At 42.7% G+C, this 20056-nt stretch overlaps 1 protein-coding gene across 4 annotated transcripts in view; it reads right to left on the bottom strand.

Annotated features, from left to right (window-relative positions):
• The window catches only part of FYN (FYN proto-oncogene, Src family tyrosine kinase), a 99311-nt gene that overhangs the window by 24400 nt on the left and 54855 nt on the right, over positions 1–20056 (bottom strand). For 2 of the 4 annotated variants that reach the window (XM_011970614.1, XM_011970613.1), the window contains 5 exons: positions 19269–19372; positions 18151–18300; positions 11561–11740; positions 9937–10013; positions 9686–9839 (listed from right to left, as the gene is read on the bottom strand). In XM_011970614.1, the coding sequence (XP_011826004.1) occupies positions 9686–9839; positions 9937–10013; positions 11561–11740; positions 18151–18300; positions 19269–19372 (665 nt within the window). Of the gene's footprint in view, positions 1–9685; positions 9840–9936; positions 10014–11560; positions 11741–14809; positions 14966–15382; positions 15548–18150; positions 18301–19268; positions 19373–20056 lie in introns of all 4 variants that reach the window. The other 2 variants (XM_011970611.1, XM_011970612.1) reach the window with 2 other exon arrangements.

Genomic DNA, 20056 nt, shown 5'->3' with positions numbered 1-20056 from the left:
TAATGGGCATCTCCTGAAATCATGGGTATTTGGTCCTTTTAAGAAGGAAATCTGAGAACCATCAAAGGGACTTTCCTTGGAGTACAGACTGTGTTATGGAGGCTTATTTAAGTGGTTATCTTGGGTGGGACTGAAGAAAAAAGGAGCCCTGCTTGCTGTTCCAGAATACTGAGGCTCTGAATAATTCCAATTATCCTTCCAGTTTTCCAAGAGCCAGAAAGGAAGCAATATCAGAATAAAAATTCTGTAACTTGATTACCTCTGCAAAGAGAAAACAAAACAAAACAAAACAAACAGAATAAAAATTCTGATTCACAGCTTCAACAGGATAAACACTGTGTTTGTGGACTTTCAATCCAGAGCAAAAGACAAGGGCTTTGTAACCATCTGCACACTGCTGCCCAGGGTGGTGAGAGGAACTCACCTGAGTGATCAATGGATGTGTGGGATGTAGTTCAATATAGAAATGATGCCAAGAATCCAGCCACCCCCAGAAGGGGCAGAGGGCCCGCGTCAGTCTGACTTCCTGCCACGTGGCGAGCTAGGCTGCACGGGCAGCACTGGGTTTGGGGGATGCTGTGTGGGAACAGGTGGAGGTCATGGAGTTTGATTGGGAGCTCAGAAGGTATCAAAGGATAAGAGGATACACAGAAGACAAGTACCACTTTGGGGTGGCTTTTTCAAACCGTTCCCCCTTTCAATCTGGCACAGTGTGCCAATAGGGGAGCCACCCTGGGGACAGCAGAGCAATGCCACTGAGCACCCTCCTTTGGCTGGAAGAAATGATGCTTCAGAACCTGGTGCAGTTTTCAAACGTACTGTGTGTCTGTGATTACCCAGATGATGCAAATGCGGGAGTTCCTTTTGCCAGCAAGGCAAGACAAGGAAGCCAAATGACATTTTTGATGTTTGATGGCAATCTGCAGTTCCTATTTACACACTTTAAAATCACAGAGGGTGACCATCTGCTTCCTTCTTGATGATTACTAAGAAACGTGGGCGGCACAGACTGAGGACTTGCTCTTGACCATTCATAAACCACCACCAAAAGGCTCTGCCCAAAACAGCACAAAGGAGAAAGAGATGCTCACACAGAATATACAATGGGACTGACCGGCACAGATAAAGGGAAAGGTGTGCAAAGAAGCTGGGCTTGAGGTGACCACTGCTTACCTCCAGTCCATCTGTATCCTCTGGGCAGAGTCAGAGCTGCCCAAGGGTGGGAATGAAAGAAATTGGTCCCATCTCCGACCTGAAACAGTTTTAATCTTTAAAGAGAGACTGTAGTAGGAAAGGGTGATTTAGAGTCCCTTTTCTTTTAATTTTAATCTTTGGCTTTCAACACACCCTTTCCTGGAGGAAAATGGATGCGGTCTACAATTCATCTCCATTTCCCTGCCAATTTGACCTGCTCCCCCTAACTATTAATCTGGGCCCCGAAGCTCCACGGTGGCTCAGCAGATAAACAAAGCAGTCCCTCCCAGAAACGAGGTGGAAGCTCAGAGCTTGAAGCGACAGAATACAAATGAAGGAGCTTTTCTGCTTAGTGACTGAAGTGTACCAAACTCGGATCCGGGAAGCTTGATTACAAGCAGTGTGGTTCAGGCATGCGACTCAGCTCAGCGGGAAAGCCGTGTCTGACCTCGGAGGGCAGGGCATTCTGTCGGGCAAGTCCCCTGGGGTCTCTCCCTAGACAGCCCTCAGGATGACAGACTCTCAGTGTGGGCTGGGGAGTCGGGGGTTGGCGTGGTCATTTGATGGCGGCACCACTGAGTTGGGAACACACTAGTCGGTGCTTAAGACAATGGCTTGCATTTTAAAGGGTTTGCTTTTCATCAAAGGATGGTTTGCTTCTCTAGCATGGGAAGAATTAGATTAAATTCAATAATTAAAAAGGTTTTTTTTTTTTTTTTTTTTTCCTTCCCTCTCCTGACATTTGCTGTTCAGGTCACAGCACACTGTGCGGGAATGGCAATGCTGTTGTTGACAGAGGACAAGAAATTCATGTGTTGACGGGGGCAGAGGGAGGGCATCTCATGGCGAGATCAGCCTTGATCTGCCACCGGATTACAGGGACCTCAGAAGCGGCTGATTAATAATTCCGCAGGAGCCCTTGAGCTGGAAAGCTGGCGCTCTGAGTCTAATAATCCCCAGTCGTAATACAAAGGAAGGACAGGAATTGAATTCACAGTTCTGGATTGTGAAATTCGAAATTCGAAAGAAACAGGGATCCACTTCTTTCTGAGTGTGTTTTTCAACCTAGCTGCCTGCTTGTTTGTGTTAAATGGCTACTGTGCTTTTTGAATCTAAAATCTGATTATATTTAATTAGTATAGGCATCTGGGATTTCTAATACACAAAGAGTTATTAAAGTAACAAATCTTTCTAAAATATGTTTTCTATGAAAGAATGTGTTAATTTATGCGGTAACAATTTTTTAACATGAAATAATTAACATGAAAACTGCAACAATTAGTAATTCTTCGTAGTCTAATTTATACTTGAATTTTCCTCCAGACAATAATCTATTCAATTTAAACCCCCAATACTGGGAGCATTTGAACAGACACATTTTTCTTCTTCTATTTAATACATAAGCCTAAACTTACAGCAGTCTTATACAAAGACCCGAATGTTCCTATTTTTATATATATTCCAAAGATCCAAAGATTATGTTTCCTTGACATTTGTTTCATTAATTTGAACGTAAAAACAAACCAACCAAAACCATACAGCAACCCCAGTTCTTGTCCTTCATGAGGATTCAAATCAGGAGAAAGGGCGATAGAGGCAGAGCCTCCATGTGGAAGCAGCCCCGATGGGAGGGATCAGGAAAACCCAAAGTGGGGTGTGTGTGTGTATGTGACAGAGAGAAACACAACTATTAGCATCCATTGGACCAATAATATTATAATAATATCACTATTACTACTATTGCCAGCTACCACGATCAGCTCAGTGTTAGCTTTGTGCCAACTGCTTTATGGTTATTCCCAGGGAAGCCATACAACAATTCTATGATATAGAAACTATTATTATCCGTGTTTTAAGAGGAGGAAATAAAAGCTCAGAGAGGTTAAGCAACTTGTTCAAGGTCTCACAGTGAATTAGCAGCAATGCTAGGTTTTATACCAAGACACTTTGATTTCATGGGTCATGCTCTTAACCAATCCAGGCCCTGCCATCTTTGGGAGGGGACTGAGGTGTGGGAAGAAGAAAAGAGGTCAAGCTATTTAAAAAAAAAAAAAAAAAAAAGAAGAAGAAAAAGAAGAAGAAGAAGAAGAAGAAACCCAAAATAGAACAAAACAAAAAAACACCAAAGTGTTGTGGGGAGGAGTTGGAAGAAGTGAAGAATACCAACAACTTCTACTAATTATCTTCTTGAATTCTTACAATCACCTTAAAGGTAACCAACACCAATCTTATTTTATGATGAGAAACGTGAGGCTCAGAGAGGCCAGAGCTTATGCTCTAGGAATACGGCGTCAGGATTTGAACACAGGCTTATCTAGCTGCAAAGCTCCTGTGCTTCCCATCACTCCAAAGACAATCTTGGAGTGTGCAAGGAATATTAATGCAATGAACAACCCTTTCTGGAGGTTCCTGCAGCCACAACAGCATTTGATTCCCAGAGAGAGCCATGCACATTGCTGAGACAACAGGAGAGTATGTCTCAGAAGAGTGTGGAGGGGTTGGTGACCTTGGTTATTTCCATTGCTGTAAACAAATATTTATTAAATACTACTATGTGCTCTGTGTCTACAAGGTACTGCTGCTAGTCTTTAAACTAAATCACTTCTATAGAGAAGCAGTAAGAGAGGCTCCACAGATACTCGAGAGAACTGCTCCAGCCGTGCTCAGGCAGCGTGTGTGTGCTCATGCAGTATGTGTGCTCATGTGTGCTTGTGTTGATGTGTGTATGCACATGCATCGGTGAAAATGCTGAGAAGGGCCATCTGATATTCAGAATTCACAAGATTAAAAACAAGAGAGGCAGCGCAGAGGCAGGGATAGTTCCCAACAGAGAATGCAAATACGAGAAAACAGGCAAGCTGGCCAGACACAAGGACAGCGGATGCGTGACTCCCAGCTGTGTCTGGGGTGGAGGGGCCCTTGGAGCATGCAGGTATATCAAAGTGGTGACTGCCCAAATCCATTGACTGGCCCAGGCTATAAAATAGGGAGATGGTAATTTCTTCTGGAAAGACTGATTTTTTTCTCTATTGATTACTAATAGTGATTCTCTTTAAAAACTTTATAGATTGTTTTCAAGGAAAATGTATGTCAAATACAAAAAGTTGAGGTTATAAGGATGACTTTTACATTTCACAACTCTCAAAGAACTTTTATAGATAGCCCATGTAAGTTCCATACTAATGATGTGAGGTGATCATTTTTATTATCACCATTTTACAAATGATAAAAATGAGGCTCAAAGAGCTTAAATAACTGGCCTGTGGACACCAAGCTTGTAAGCGACAGAGCTGATTCAAAGCCAGGGACCCTAACGTCCAACCTCTGGTTCCTCAGTCTCAATAGGCTGCCTCACTAGCAGCTTAGAGGGAAGAACAATGCTGGCAAATGACACACTGAGTGTGTATTCTCCTTTTTAAAAATATGTCCACAAAATCTGTTAGGGAGTAACTGCAATTGCTAACCTAGGTTTGCCCTGTGACTAGCAATTCCACTGGAGAACACAGCCCAGAGAGACGAGGACATGTATGTACCACCACAGCACCCTTATTTATAATAGTTCCAGTTTGGAAATGACCCCACATGTTCAGCAACAGTAGAATGGAGGCTCTGTGATGTATTTGTACAGCGGAATACTACCCAGCCATGAAGAGAACTACTGTTCCATGCAGCAATATGGAAGAATCTCACAGACATAAGAATGGGAAAGAAACCAGACACAAGAGTAATACTATAGGATTCATGTCTGTGATGTTCATTTACAGGCAAAACTTACCAATCTATGGTGAAAAGAGTGGAAAAAAGGCTATTTGTGGGGGTGGTTACTGACTGGGAGTGGGAATAAGAGGTCTTCTGGGGTGCTGGAAGTATTCTGTCTCTTTATCTTCGGGGTGGATTCAGGGGCATACGTGTATGTAAAAATTCATCGGGCTGCACACTTCAGATTTGTTCATTTTACTGTATGTGTGTTACAGCTCAATAAAGAATAAAAAGGTATCCACAAAAGGAAGTTATGCTTACACACAGCCACGTCTGTCTGAACTTGTTAGGTTTAAATCAACATTAGTCGGCACTGAAAGCTCATGAAGAAAAAACTAGAGTCTGCAGAGAATTTTCCCACTGCTTCTCATCTGCTTGTGTGATCTCTGAAGGAAGTGATGGCCGGAGGGGCTGTGAACTTCCAGAAGCAAGGCTTGTGACATCCGCCTATGTCGGGGGTCACAGGAGACAGGTGTGGTATGGAAGTGTACGGACAAGAAGATGGACAGTAGCTCCTTGTGGTGCCTGTGGTGAGCTCTGGAATGATTCCGGGAGGAAGATGTAGTGCTAGGGTAGGGAGGCAGCCGTGACTAGACCTTAGGGGACGGCTGGAAGGCTGAGGGCCCAGCTGTGGCAGTGACACCCAGTGAGGGCACCCCAGCTCATTTGTCTGGGCTTGGAGGACCACCACAACCATCTCAAGCTTAATAGATAAAAACCCAAATGTATCCTCTTTCTTGAAGGTAAGATCTTCCCAAGTCACTCATTTCTATTATTGGTAATGCCATTCTCATGATCACCTGCATTTGACTACTTGGGAATTATCTTTGATTTTTCTCTCCCTTTCCTGAATAGTGTTTCAGACTTTCCATTGTATCTACAATCCATTCACTCATTTGTTTATTCCCCAAGAACTTAGTGTTGTACCAGATATACCAATAGTAACAAGCAACATTTATCACTATGTGCTGGGTACCCTGTTAAGCACTTTACATGCATTGTTTCACTTAATCTTTGCAAAAATGCACACAGCAGACAAAATGTCTTTCCATTTTACAGATGAGTAAACTGAGGTATGCAAAAGTTAAATAACTTGCCTAAGGCCCCAGATCGTCAGGTGGTACAGCTGGATATCAAACCTGGTTCCATCTGATTTCAACAATGCCCCACGTGTTCCTCCTCATGCTTGCTGACTGACCTGTGCAGTCTTAGGCTTCTTGATATCGGTAGCTCCTAATAAAGTCCCTTTCATTGACAAGGCACTCAAATAACTGATGTTGGCATTATTTAGAGACTCTGATTGGGCAGAATTTAGCAAAGTGTTTATAACTAAAGAAAAACCATCTGCTGTAACTGAGTGAGATGCCCAGGTAATAGAGAATAAGCAATCCCTCCAAATTTCTAGTTGCTTCTAGAGTGCTGTCAGTGGAAGGCCATCCTCACAGGCTCAGGGCCTGGCCTTGACCTCCTCCCTGACATGGGCTGCTGCTCAGTCCTGGGTAGCTGGGGTGGTGGGAAGCAAGGAGCACAGGAAGGACTGTGGAACCCGGCTCCACACTCCAATTCTGCTTGTGCCCTATGCAATGCCACCTCATCTGCCCGAGGGGTGACAGATATTTCAGTGCGCCCTGAGATGGGAAACTCACAACTGTTTTGAAAACAACTGTCATTCATGGTCCTAAAATATCTGTGTTTGGCGCATGTTTCTGAATGCCGCCTGCATTCTCATCATCAAGATGCAGCATGGCTGTGGCCTGTGGGTAACATAAAACCCGACTTGCAAATATTATTAGGCACGCGGACCAGCTGTCTGGAGGAGCTGATTAATTCCCCGCAGAAACTCCAGCACGCAGCACACATGCCATCTGCAGAGTACACCAGCAGATACACACCAGGCCCTTTCTGCCTCGTAAAGCGGCCGGGGCAGGGTGGGCCCTCGGGAGGAATTTGATAAACAGCTGGGTTGTCCCCGTGCTGGAAAAGGAAGGTCTCTCCAACTCCCTCACACAGGCACACTAGAAGGTGCTCCTTAAAAACAGCCCCATAAAATACAGGGGAAAGGGGATGCATGGCTAATCCTCTCCAGCTTGATTTTCAGTTGTCTGTATCACTGACTTGATGAGCAGCAGTCGGCATAACTTAAGATGGTAGATGCAACAGGGCCAGCCATATCTGGATTCAAATCCTGGCTCTGCTCTTTTACTAGCTGTGTGACTTTGTAGAAGTTACTTAACCCCTCTGAGTCTATTCCTATTGTTTCCCTGCCTGGTCCTCACGTTTCCCCTCCGGCCTGGTACCTGGAAGGTATTTGATAAATGGCTCTGCCACTTCCTACCCCTCTGCTGCGGGACAGCATTTCTTTTATTCTCCTTGGACATCCTGGGACCCCCCGCAAGCTTCGCTTTCCCCCCGCCCAGTTCAGTTCTCCAGTTCACTTACTTCTTCCTTCTCTCTTTCCAGTGTTTGGCATGGATTTGAAGGTGTTTGGAAAAGGGAGGAAAGAAGAAAAATGTTTGAAGAAGGAAGGATGGGACCCTAGATTTGGAAATTAAGTAAGGAAATGCAGTACAAAGGCTACAAGGTTGGCCTTTTGAAAGGGGCTCTGATGGCACCTGGGGACACGATGGTGGAGCTGGGCAGCCGGCAGAAGGGCAATCAGGACAGCTAATGCAGAGGAACAGTTCGGGGCCAGGCTGAGGGCAGCAGCCTGATGGGAGGGGAATCAGCGAGGGTGCCAATCACCCAGGGCCACAGCCTGAGGAGCCTCACTCCAGTGAGTAAGGTGTGGACTAAACCCCCAGGCCCTGTTAACACTGTTAACAGCACCCCTGGCACCTGGCCTGGCAACCTTCTCATTTACCCATGGTTCATGAGCATTAACCACAAACCCCAGAGAGTCCAAAGTCCAGGAAAAGGGGAAAAACTCAATTCACACACAGAAGGGTGAGCACACGGCTCTATTCTAGCCCTTTCCTTAATCAAATATTCATGTCTCACAACCTTCGCCCACTCTCCTTCCAAGTCTAAGGAGCTGGATCTGACAGACTTGCCTCAGGATAAAGTCCCTCATTCAGGGCAAGTCTCAGATCCACTGGCACTCAGGTCCTCTCGGCTCCCTCGCCTCAAAATCACATGCACATTCCTCTCTGGACGGCCAGTGCCAATCAAAGCTGCAGCGCGCCTTTGATTAGAGATACAGCACGCCATCTGGCCCAGCACCGGGGGTGTATGTGTGTGTATAACACACGGGCAAGCTTGCTGTGTGGGCATTTGGCTCCAGGACAAGAACTGCCACGTGTTGGGGAAATTCAAATAGCTGAGCTGTCTGACCGACATGTAATTCAGCATTTGGACAGTATCGGTAGCAGCCAGGGTCTTAGTTTAACATTTTTCCTCATCACTTGAGACTGCTAAGAATGCTTCCATTCTTAGAGTCAAATGAAGGGAGAGGATAATTGGCATGAAATTAAAGAATCAAGAGGAGGAGGAACAGGGGCAAGAGAAGGAGGAGAAAGAGAAAGAGAAAGAGAAAGAAAAGGACTCCAGAGGTGGCCATTATGAAATGCAGTAGAAAGCACCACCCTGTAATACATTCCAGTCACTGCTCGGCTTTGCTTGGGATGACTAGGCTTTGGTTAAAAATACCAACAATGAAAGTTCCCCCCTGCTCCAGTTATAAACATTATGTTCTACATGAGGAGCCTATATTCGATTGCAAACTGCATACTTAGTCCCACAGTTTTACCTGGTGACCACTTTGCAAGTATCCAGAAACAAAGAAAATATTCCTAAAAACTCCTTTCTAGTATCTGGTGCTCTAATAGCACCCGAAAAGCCGCCTCACTGGAATGGCTGCTGAATTGATATATTTCACTTAAAGGCTAATTGATAGAAATTTTTGCAGAGGGTGGGATGAAGGAGATGATGAAAGGAGGTGGAGATTTTCGAGGAACTATGCTGTTACCATCTATAGTCTTTCTAACTCCTCTCTCCACTCTCCCTCTCCCTGCTCTGGACCCATAAGGATTCATCCCTGAGTTCCTGTGACCTCTACTTCTGGTTGGGTCTGGTAGAAGACCTGGAAGTGGGCTAAAGAGTGGGGTTGGGTATGAGTCCCCAGATCCATTCCTGCCATCTCTCTCTACTGAGGAGGCCCTCTCTGTGCAGTGGTCTATTCTGACTTCTTGTGCCCACTTCTCTGCCCCCTTGCCTTTGAGGCTTTGGTTCTGTTGCTGTTACAGGCTCCGAGATACTGCACCATGCTCTGTTGGCTTTCTGAAACCCTGCCTATACCTTTGTAAAAAACTCATTTCTTAACTTCTCTAATTTGAACATGCCTTCTGCTTTCTGCTAGGACACAGACTGATTGAACGATGAACTAAAACTTGATGATCCCTTGGCTTTCCCCAGCCTTCTTTCTCCAAAACCAGAGTATCCTAGGCCTAGATGCTGTGAGGAGACCAGCATGAGCCAAGAGGACCACAGCAGCAAATACCAATACCCACCCACCCACCCACCAAAAACCAATATCTCATTCCTCCACTCGGCCCACAACAGTCTCCCACCTGCAGAGCTGTCAAATTCCTGCCAGATCAAGGAGTCCAAACCCAGCTGACGAATGACATTTCAGGTATTTTCTGAAGGAAGGGAAGGTAAGGAGGAAGGAAGGGCCGTGCGGTAAGTGACTGTTCTCATGGCTGTGATCACGAGCCATTGTCATTCAAGTGCCCACCTTGTCTTGCTGTGTACTCATTGTCTTCGATCAATCGGGCCAATCCGAAATCAGCAATCTTGCATATGAGTCCATTCCCCACTAGAATGTTTGCTGATCGCAGATCTCTATGGATATAATTCATGCGCTCGATGTAAGCCATTCCTGCAGCCACCTGTGGAAACCCAGGGAACAGGACATGTTACACCATGACCCAATGTACTTACACGTCATTAAACCTATGGCACATCAAGTTACCCTGCAGGGCTTACCTGTGCTGCCATGTCCACAAGATTTGGTAATTTCAGAGCTCTTCCTTCTCCATCTTTTAAGAAATCCAGTAAACTTCCTATGAACAAAACATAAAATCATTTCAATTTACTTTGAAAGATAACTCCCAGTGGAGAGCTGTATTTGGTTTTCTTATTAAAAGTAATAAGGTAGTCAAATGGAATAATGCCATCCATGGCGGGGGGGGAAGATTTATATAAAAAAGCAGGGTAGAAAAACGTATATGCATGGAGAAGTAACAGTTTTACCTTTTAAAAACAAACAGCATTAATTCCATTTCTAGGAACAACAATATATATTTGATAAAACTAGAAGAAATGGGACTCAATCTCCCTTTATGTCATAAAGAGGAACCTATGAAGAACCGCACCTCTTCAATCCCATTCTCAAATCACCCCTGCACAAAGAATGGATGTGGGGAAAATACAGCCCAGCTGAGTGGTCCAAAGCTGTGGTCTTGGGACTAGCAGCTACAACAACACAAGGGAACTTGTTAGATACGCAAATTCTCAGGTCCCATCCCAGATCGAGGAAATCAGAAACTTTGAAGGTTGGGTCCAGAAACTTGGGTTTTAAGAAGCCCTACAGGTGATTCTAATAATACAAGGTAAAGTCTGAGACTCAGTAGCTTAGCTTATTTACAGATTTTGAATCAAGAAAAGACAATCTGAAGAATCTGGGCGGGGCAGATGGTTCCCCTTAATTAGATCATAGCCAGCCAAGCCTTAAATCAGACATCTGAAACAAAACATTGGAAGCTTCAGAGCCACTAGTATAACACAACAAGGCAGGGATAATCATTTGCAGAAGGTGGAGGCTTATGATGGTCATCAGTGATATTTTATGCTTTAATCACAAAGTTATTTACAAAATAACCCTGGATACAAAGGACAAAAAACAGTTTGCCAGAAAAAAAATTTCCATTATATTTTAAAAGAAAGTACATGGAAAAGAAAAATTACACTGGTATCCTCTGATGTACAATGTATTGCCTTTCAAGACTGTTTCTTGTTTGGTTCATCTATTTTTCCAAAACAAAATGATCTCTGGTCTTATCCCCAACAATGCTGGTTTGATTAGAAAGACAGAGGGGTTGTGGGGGAGAGAATGTGAGAATAAATGTGGTCTGTGAAAGCATGTAATTCATCATCTGACTAAGAAGAGAGCTGGAAAAAAAAATAAGATGTTCAAATGATGGAGACTAAACTTAGCTTAGAGAGCAGTGTCTGATATTAATTGTTTAGCCCTGCCAAAAGGAAATGCAACAAAAGCTACTACATTCAAAATAACAGCAAACTATCATAACCCTCTGTACCACCTGATATTAAAAATGAATGTTTTAATTATGGAGAGGAGCTTGAATTTCTGACACACATAACATGTAAAAGGCATTTGACATTTCACAAGGATTTGGGGCGGGGCAAACTCAAGGTTGGTATGTTTTTAAAAATGTTTTCATTAATGAGTGCATAACTGGTGGTTCCTAATGGGAATACTTGACCCAGGCAGAAACTAGAAAAGAAGCAAGTAAGAAGCCTCCATTTCTCTCCCTCAAACAACCCCTTAAGGCACTGTATGCTGGAGACAGGAGAGGCTTTGCCCAACCTTTATTCATATACTCGGTGACGATGTAGATGGGCTCCTCAGACACCACTGCGTAGAGCTGGACCAGCTTGTCGTGCTTCAGCTTCTTCATGATCTGTGCTTCCTCAAGGAATGATTCGGGGGACATTGTGCCTGGTTTAAGAGTCTTTATGGCTACTTTTGTGTTTCCATTCCAGGTACCTACAAACATCCCAGAACATGAAGTCAAACCAAAGATCTTCTGTTGATGGAAAAAGAGGGTTTTGACCACCAGCTATTTGCATAAAATTAGATTTTAAATTTAAAACACTTAATACAGTTTTTGTTGAACAAAGACATTCAATTGCAAGGACTCTGTCAAGTATTTTAACAGAAAAAATGTGTTTCTTTGTGGGGATGGCAAGGATGGCTATATTAAAATTTATAATTCATTAAAATGTTTTAAAATTTTGAATATATACCACTCTGGCTTTCCACTCTGGCTTTTTTTGGTGCAGTCATATGATTACACATTTATACCAAAAGCTCTGGACCGCTGTTTACAGTGATGAAAGTCCAGGGCTTGGAACAGGCCTGACCATCTAATAGCTGTCCCTTAGGGAGTACAGTGGGCATGGAAGAAATTAGATTATTTAAGTTTATGGGGTGTGCCATTTAAAAATATGGCACCACATAAGGATGTCTGGAAATTACCTTTAGACTTTCAATGTCTGCAATGGACAAGTTACTTGACTGAGTCCTTGTACAGGTGTGCCGAGCGTGCTGATAAGCACTGGCAAGGAGCTCACAGTCTGCTTGCCAATACTTCAACCAGGTAAGGCAAATTCCTCAGCTTTACTGATGGCTAGCCACAAGAACAATGGCTTCCATCAGGTAGGTAGACAGGGGAAATTAAACAGCAGCTGAGAGGGAACAGAGATATTTAAATTTAGCATGTTAAAGAAAACCTAGCAAATCTGAAGGCAAGGCCTGGATTATGATTGTCATCAGTTAACCTCATCTGTAAAATACAGGAATGGAATTGGATTATCTTTTGGGTCTCTTTCAGCCCAGCATTAAAAAAACAAACCCACACCTAGGTTCCATGTGTATTCCATTATTAGACCTGTGATGTTGAGGAATAACTGTATAAAGGGGAAACAATCTGCTAATTTAGATTATTTTCTATTTGAAAAAGAAGACTGCTTTAAATTAAGATTTTTATATTTAATATAACTGACTTTGGAATTTAAGGATTCTGTAAATTGGAGTTTTATTATCCTGTTAAAGACATGTTCATACAATTACAACATGCAACCTACAAAATATAAATTATGAAAAAACAAGTGGCTTAAAGAAAAGTTCATTTAAACTTCATAAAATATCTGCCCACTAAGCATTCATGGGAAATTTGGTGATTTATAGGTGATCTTTGCTATTTAAGACTCAGCACCCAACATTTTAAATACATTAAAATCTTCCTCTGTAATGCAAACCTCATTAATTGCATAGACACCCATCCCAATTCTGCTGGGCATGTCATCTTGTGTTTATTGGGAAACAAAATGTGAACAGGATATGTCATGATTTAAAGTTGATATCTGTAAAATTTGAAAACAAATTTTCTTACAGGGTCCAATTCTCTGTGATTGTGTGAGTAATTTGACTAATATCCTCTATTATTCGAGGGTGAATGAGGAAGAAGGAGGTCATATATTTTATGATACTTGAGATAAAGTCCAGAGAGAGATGGACACAATACTGTGGATTTATTAAACTAGCTAACTCATACATATATATGTGTATGTCTGTCTATTACCTATTTATCCACCTACTTACCTACATATATCTTTGTAGTACTTATCACTTGCTGGGCTATATGTTTTAAGTGCTTTAACTGTATTAACTCTTTTTTTTTTTTTTTCTTGAGACGGAGTTTCGCTTTTATTGCCCAGGCTGGAGTGCAATGGCACGATCTCTACTCACCGTAACCTCTGCCTCCCAGGTTCAAGCGATTCTCCTGCCTCAGCCTCCCGAGTAGCTGGGATTACAGGCATGTGACACCATGCCCAGCTAATTTTGCATTTTTAGTAGAGGCAGGGTTTCTCCATGTTGGTCAGGCTGGTCTCGAACTCCTGACCTCAGGGGATCTACCTGCCTTGGCATCCCAAAGTGCTGGGATTACAGGCATGAGTCACTGCGTCTGGCCACCTGTATTAACTCTTTTAATGCAGACTACACCTAAAGATCTGTACCCACACATAGCAAAGGGTACTGATCAATACTGTTTTGAATGAGCTCTGAGGAAGGAAGATGGAGGATTCCATAAGTATCAATATTGTTTCACTGAAACAGGTTTTTGAGTGGGGCCTAAATCCATGAATTGTTTCTAAGCAAAGCTGCAACTGACCCAAAAGGGCTATAAAAGAAATTACAAAGGCCCAGTGCAGCCAGCCTTATCAATGACAATCAAATAGAGAGAAGTATGTATGTCTACTGAGTATCTACTATCTGCAAGGGACTTTAAACATATTAACCCATGTAATCCTAGAAATAATCCTATAAAATAAGTACATTCTGGCCGGGCATGGTGGCTCACGCCTGTAATCCCAGCACTTTGGGAGGACGAGGCGGGCAGATCACCAGGTCAAGAGATCGAGACCATCCTGGCCAACATGGTGAAATCCCGCCTCTACTAAAAATACAAAAAATTAGCCGGGCGTGGTGGCAGGCACCTGTAATCCCAGCTACTTGGGAGGCTGAGGCAGGAGAATTGCTTGAACCCGGGAGGCGGAGGTTGCAGTGAGCTGATATCACGCCATTGCACTCCAGCCTAGCGACAGAGCAAGACTCCATCTCAACAACAACAAAAAAGTATCATTCCAATTTTACAGAAGAAAAAACTGAGGCTTAAAGGAGTTAAATATGCCCTTATTTATGGTTAATTAGCTAGTAAGGATTCAAATCCAGGCCCATTGAGCAAAATGCCCACGGTCTTTCTTATGGTTGCCCATATACAGTATCTTACCTTCCCATTTCTTAGGAAGAGGAAACACCAGATTCGTAGTGTACTGGTTTCCTGTTCTGCGGGTGCCTTAATTAACCACATGAAGTAGGACAGATGAGCACAGCAAGGTATCAGCATATTCTGAAAATCTGGATGGTCTGTGCCTGTCTAGTTATCCAGGTTAAGTGTCTTTGTCCCAATGGCTGTGTGTGCATTTTTGTTCAAAACCATCCTTTTAATCGGCTTTGAGATGCAGCCAAAACAAAATGTGCCCTCTGCCTTACCAAGCCACACTTCAGCGAAACACCCCTGACCCAGCTTCTTCTCCAGACACAACGAACGACGTGCAACTTCCCAAGCATCTTTAGCCAATCCAGAAGTTTGTGGGGTACAACTTGATGCAATCACAGTTAAGTTAAAACACAAACCATCAGCTTTCTCTACAGGAAAGGGAATTAATAAAGAAAACACAGTCCTTATAATCCATAATTACGCATGCACTAGGAAAGATGGAAGGTGACTTGCCCGTTAGGACGACACTTAACAAATATTTACTTTTGGAAATGAAGGGCAAGACATTTTATGGCAGCTGGAACATTCCTTGGACCATTTGCTGGTTTATGAATTGAGAGTCATGTAATAGTACAACTTGAGCCATTTGCCAGTTTTGCCCACTTACTATCTTTTTTTTTAGAAATTCCAGAATGTTAAAACCAAAATTGAAATTATTATTCCCCACTATTAGGAATTCAAACTTTCTTCCCGGTCACACAGTCTTTATTTTCACCTTCCATCTTTGGTGTTTGGGATTTCCCAAACGGGGAAGCTAATAATAGAGTAATTGAGTCTCAGCATACCCATCCATACTTCCCCAAACTGCCCATTTCCCAGTCTCTTGATCAACTGCAGGGATTCTCGAGGGATTTCCCAGACATCTTTGGTTTTGACAGACAGATCGGTAAGCCTTGGCATCCCTTTGTGACAGGGAACTACTAGGCGGCAGCAGAGACCTGCAGCTCTCTCTGATGGAGCAGGGCAGGGGCAGGAGAGGGAGAGAAGAGCAGAACACATGTAATGACAACACTCCTAAGTGTAAACCCACACGAGCGGCGCACAGTGCTCCTCAAACAGTGCTACACCAGCAGACGACCACACACATTGTGGAACACCAGCAGCACACAGCGCTACACCAGCAGACGACCACACACACGGTGGAAGATCAGATGCCACACACAGAAACATTTTCATTGGAGGTAGAATAGAGGACGTTTTAAATTTAGACTACTCCATAAGCCCAGGTACGATACAGTCTATACATAGATATACACACAGGCTGCTTTGGTTTCTGTACTCACTGGGTAAGAAAAACGTTTTCAGCTCAATGTGCTCATAACATGTTTTTGGGAATGCTGAAAGCATCCTTACTAATTTCAAAAAATGGTTTTGGATTAAAGAATGTCAACATGACTGTTCCTCCCCACCTTTAGTATCTAGATTACCCAGGGGATTAGGGATCTGTCTACATGACTATATTTAAAATTATAACTTTAGTGGAGGATTCTTCTACAGAACATTAAACTGTCATAAACTAGTAAGGCTGAAGATTGTAAGTGATGGGGAAAAAAAAGAAGTCACTTTTTTTAGTGATTTCTTTGGCTTTCTAACTGATTCCATTCCACCAAATCAGATACTCCTGGGCTGCTGCTTTGATATTTTCCATTAAAAAAAAAAAAAAAAAAAACCACCTTTTACCAGTCTTCAATGTATAATTTAGGTGTCTGGTTTGAAAGGAGAAAGAATGGAAACTAAAATTCACAGAAATTCAAGATGTGAAAAAAATGTATTCTTTACAAAAAAAAAAAAGGGAAAAAGTAGTTATCACTCGGAGGTTTTTTTTCTCTTTGTCTTCTTTCTTTCTTTCTCTTCTTTTTTAAAAAGAATATAACCTTTTAGAGTCTGGCAGTGCTAAGGAGAACTTAAATGCCAAGTAAAAATCAGTCAGGCGAAAAAAGGTAACAAAGAATAAGAAATCAGGGAGTGACAAAAGCTGACAGAGCCTGCCCTGGGAGGCGGACAGACCCCCGCTCCCTCCCGCTCCCTCCCGGCAGCCCCCGGAACCAGGGAAAGCAGATGTGCTGCTGGGCTGTAACTTGCTTTTTACTCCTTTCTTTTTGATGGAATCAGGCTCTGAGATGTTTAGGTAGGAAATTATTTATGTGTCAATATTTCAAAGGCATTTTATTGTGTGAGAGAGAAAGAGGGAAGAGGGAAAGCCAATATAAAAACAAGCCTAACGTGAGATGGATTTTTTTCCCCGAGATTAAAAAAAGTGTCTATTGTTCACATCTCCTCCTTCCTTCCAGCTCTACAATGTTATTAAGGTGCCCTTTCGAACACAGTATTTTCAAATGATCCAAACCCTGGGGATCCTGCTGATGTTTGGCTGTAATGAAATATATTTCAGCATTTGAAAAATCCTTACAACATGCAGGCATTTTGAGTATATCACTTAAGCTCAGGGAGATATTCTGTTCCGTTTCTCCCAAATGTTTCATTAGAATCCACATAAACCAAGTTAGCCAATGCCATAATCAACTAGTACTGCAAGTGCTGTGAATATGTTCTATTGTTCATTAGTGCCAGGGATCAACAGACATTTCTTATTGTCATTTTTGAAAGATTGCTTTTTCATGCCAAAAATTATACATACATATTTCAATGATTGTGCACAGAGCAATAGTAGAAGAAAATCGTACACTATCTTTTGAGTCTTGCCTTTGTCCTGGAGAACAATAGAAAATGGAGAAATGGGTCACACGAAAAAAAAAACCTCTAGGCTTAATAGGATATAGACATGTGTCTGTATATGTGCACCTATATCTACAGGCACATGTGAACATGTATTATATAGTGGTATATAATACTTGCTAATCTAGGAAAGAAAGCAATCATTTTAACAATTGCACATAAAACCACAGTCTTTGATAAAATGTATAAACTGCACACCTAATATTTGTATGTTTTCAGAAACAAAATAATGGTGATATCTGAGTGTTAGGATAGAGACTGATGTGCGTTTTAAAAGTTTAATTTAACACAAGACGACGTAATAGATCTAAGAGCTATGGGTCGTGTAAGTCTAAGTCTAGTTAGGAAACAGCAGTATTGGTGGGGAACATGATAAATGGCTTGCATGAGAATGAAATGTACGTGCAGCTATTCCTGCAACAGTGCTGAGTGTAAAGTGATGGTGGAAAGCCAGTATTCCTTGTAGGAGTCCCCATGTAAGCGCCCTCCGAGAGACTCCTTCCTCATATGCAATGCAGGGGGAATGGGAAAAGACAACTTGAAGTATTTTAGGATGAAGATAAAAAGACAAACAACTTTTACAATTTAACCTATTGCTTTCTACTTGGGAAACAAAAATATTATAGGATCTTTGGACAGCAGAACAACAGCAATAGAACCTATTCAGCCAAGTCCCACCATTAAGGGCTGGCAAAGGAAACATATTCTAGGAGTGATTTTGTACATAATTAGTTTTACCCTTTCCACTTTCCTGCTCTGGGCCTATCCACTCCCTCCAGCATCCACATGGTTAGCAGGCAGTTAGAATTCAGGTTACCTGAGTAATGTTGTACAAGCTGCTGAAGGGTTTCAAACTGGGCCCGGGTGGTAATGTAGTATCCACCATTGTCAAGTTTGCGAATTTTATAATGTTTGACGTGGTCTCCTTTCATATCATCCCAATCACGGATGGAAAGTGAATAGGCACCTGGTAAACAAGCAAAGCATTAGCAGCTCCAGTCATTTAGACTATTAGCTTGCTTTTTAGGCCTCATTTTCTTGACTCTGATTAATAATTACCAAGGATACACACACACATGTACACACACACACAGCATCTCCACTCAGTAACAGGAAGAAGATGCTTCTTGATGTCCTGCAAATGTCAGAAGATATTAGCAGTAAAATAATTCTGCCCTTGAGACTGAAAGCTTCCTGGATATTTTTCTTAAACACACTGTTCAGTCACCCTTGTTGTATAATACAGCGTAGACTCAATTCCGACACTCCTTCCCTCCAGGGTAGAGAGAAGGACCACGATGCACGGCTGAGTTTGCTTCCCCTGTCTTCTCTACCCAGGGGCATACGGGGAGGTAGCGGCAGCATGTGCAAAAGAAATCTAAGGCTTGTTTCTCTAGAAGTGAGCTCCAAGCTTCTGTTTTACAACACTTTCCACAGGAACAGATAATCTGGTGGATTAAGCTAGAGGCCCCTACTCTTTTCTTCCTTGACCTATCTCCTCTTGTGGGCTGTAATGAGTGGTTAAATAATGAAAAGTCCAACAGTTGGAGGCAGAGAAGTGAAGTCCTCAGTTATTTAAAAAACAAAAGGAAAGCAAAAACAACCCGTATGACTGGCACCCGAGGAACTAAGAGTTTCAGAAAATCGAAATTCTAAAGGACTTCTGAAAATTCTATGATCTTGTGTGCCCGGAGCAGTAAAGCTGCCCCCAGCCTGCTTCAGGAGGAAGGTCTTGATTTGGAGCCTCTGTAGTTCTTTTGGTGCTGTCTGCAGTTCTAGAGCCTGGAGGCAAGACTGAAAACAGGACTCCACTCATAAGGCAGGGAGGATATGTGCCATTTTAAAATCCTTGTACATTAGAGATAAGCCTTTCATCCCCTCTGACTAGTCCACAGATTTGAATGACAAGCCAACTTCTTCAACTCGTTATCTTACCTTTGGTGGTTTCACTCTCGCGGATAAGAAAGGTACCTCTTGGGTTTCCAAAGGACAATAGCTGTCGCTCAGCATCTTTTCGGCCAAGTTTTCCAAAGTACCACCTTTAAATGAGATCAAGGAAAGAAAATACTTCGTAATAGTCATTTACAAAATGCAACAGCATAGGCTTTTTTTTTGGCCCATGAATTCCCCTCACCTCCGATTTAGTCCTTAGCCTTTCCCTGTACGTATTTTTTCTAGCTTAATTCAGTTCCTTTCCAATCTATCCTGGATTCTATCCCTAATTCATCTCTTTCGCTCTTTTAAAAAAATCAGATTTGAATTGTGGGTTGTTTTCCTCCCCTCCAGACGTGACCAGAACTGGTTTGTGTTAAAACCGCCATCTGTATGCAAAAAAACCCAGAAATCTAAGACCTTGATTTGAAATGGCAACTGCATGAGACCCTCTCCACACTTACTTAAAAGACTCTAGTCTGGGCATGGTGGCTCACGCCTGTAATCCCAGCACTTTGGGAGGCCGAGGCGGGCAGATCACCTGAGGTCAGGAGTTTGAGACCAGCCTGGCCAACATGGTGAAACCTCATCTCTACTAAAAATACAAAAATTAGCTAGGTGTGGTGGTGGGCACCTGTAATTCCAGGTACTCGGGAAGCTGAGGCAGGAGAATTGCTTGAACCTGGGAGACCCAGGTTACAGTGAGCTGAGATCGTGCCATTGTACTCCAGCCGGGTGACAGAACAAGGCTGTGTCTCAAAAAAAAAAAAAAAAAAAAAAAAAAAAAAAAA

This window comes from Mandrillus leucophaeus, unplaced genomic scaffold, assembly GCF_000951045.1.
Source record: "Mandrillus leucophaeus isolate KB7577 unplaced genomic scaffold, Mleu.le_1.0 Scaffold96, whole genome shotgun sequence".
In the NCBI taxonomy this organism is placed as follows: domain Eukaryota; kingdom Metazoa; phylum Chordata; class Mammalia; order Primates; family Cercopithecidae; genus Mandrillus; species Mandrillus leucophaeus.
Note: the sequence above shows the minus strand (reverse complement) of the source record. Positions and strands in the feature narration are given on the sequence as shown.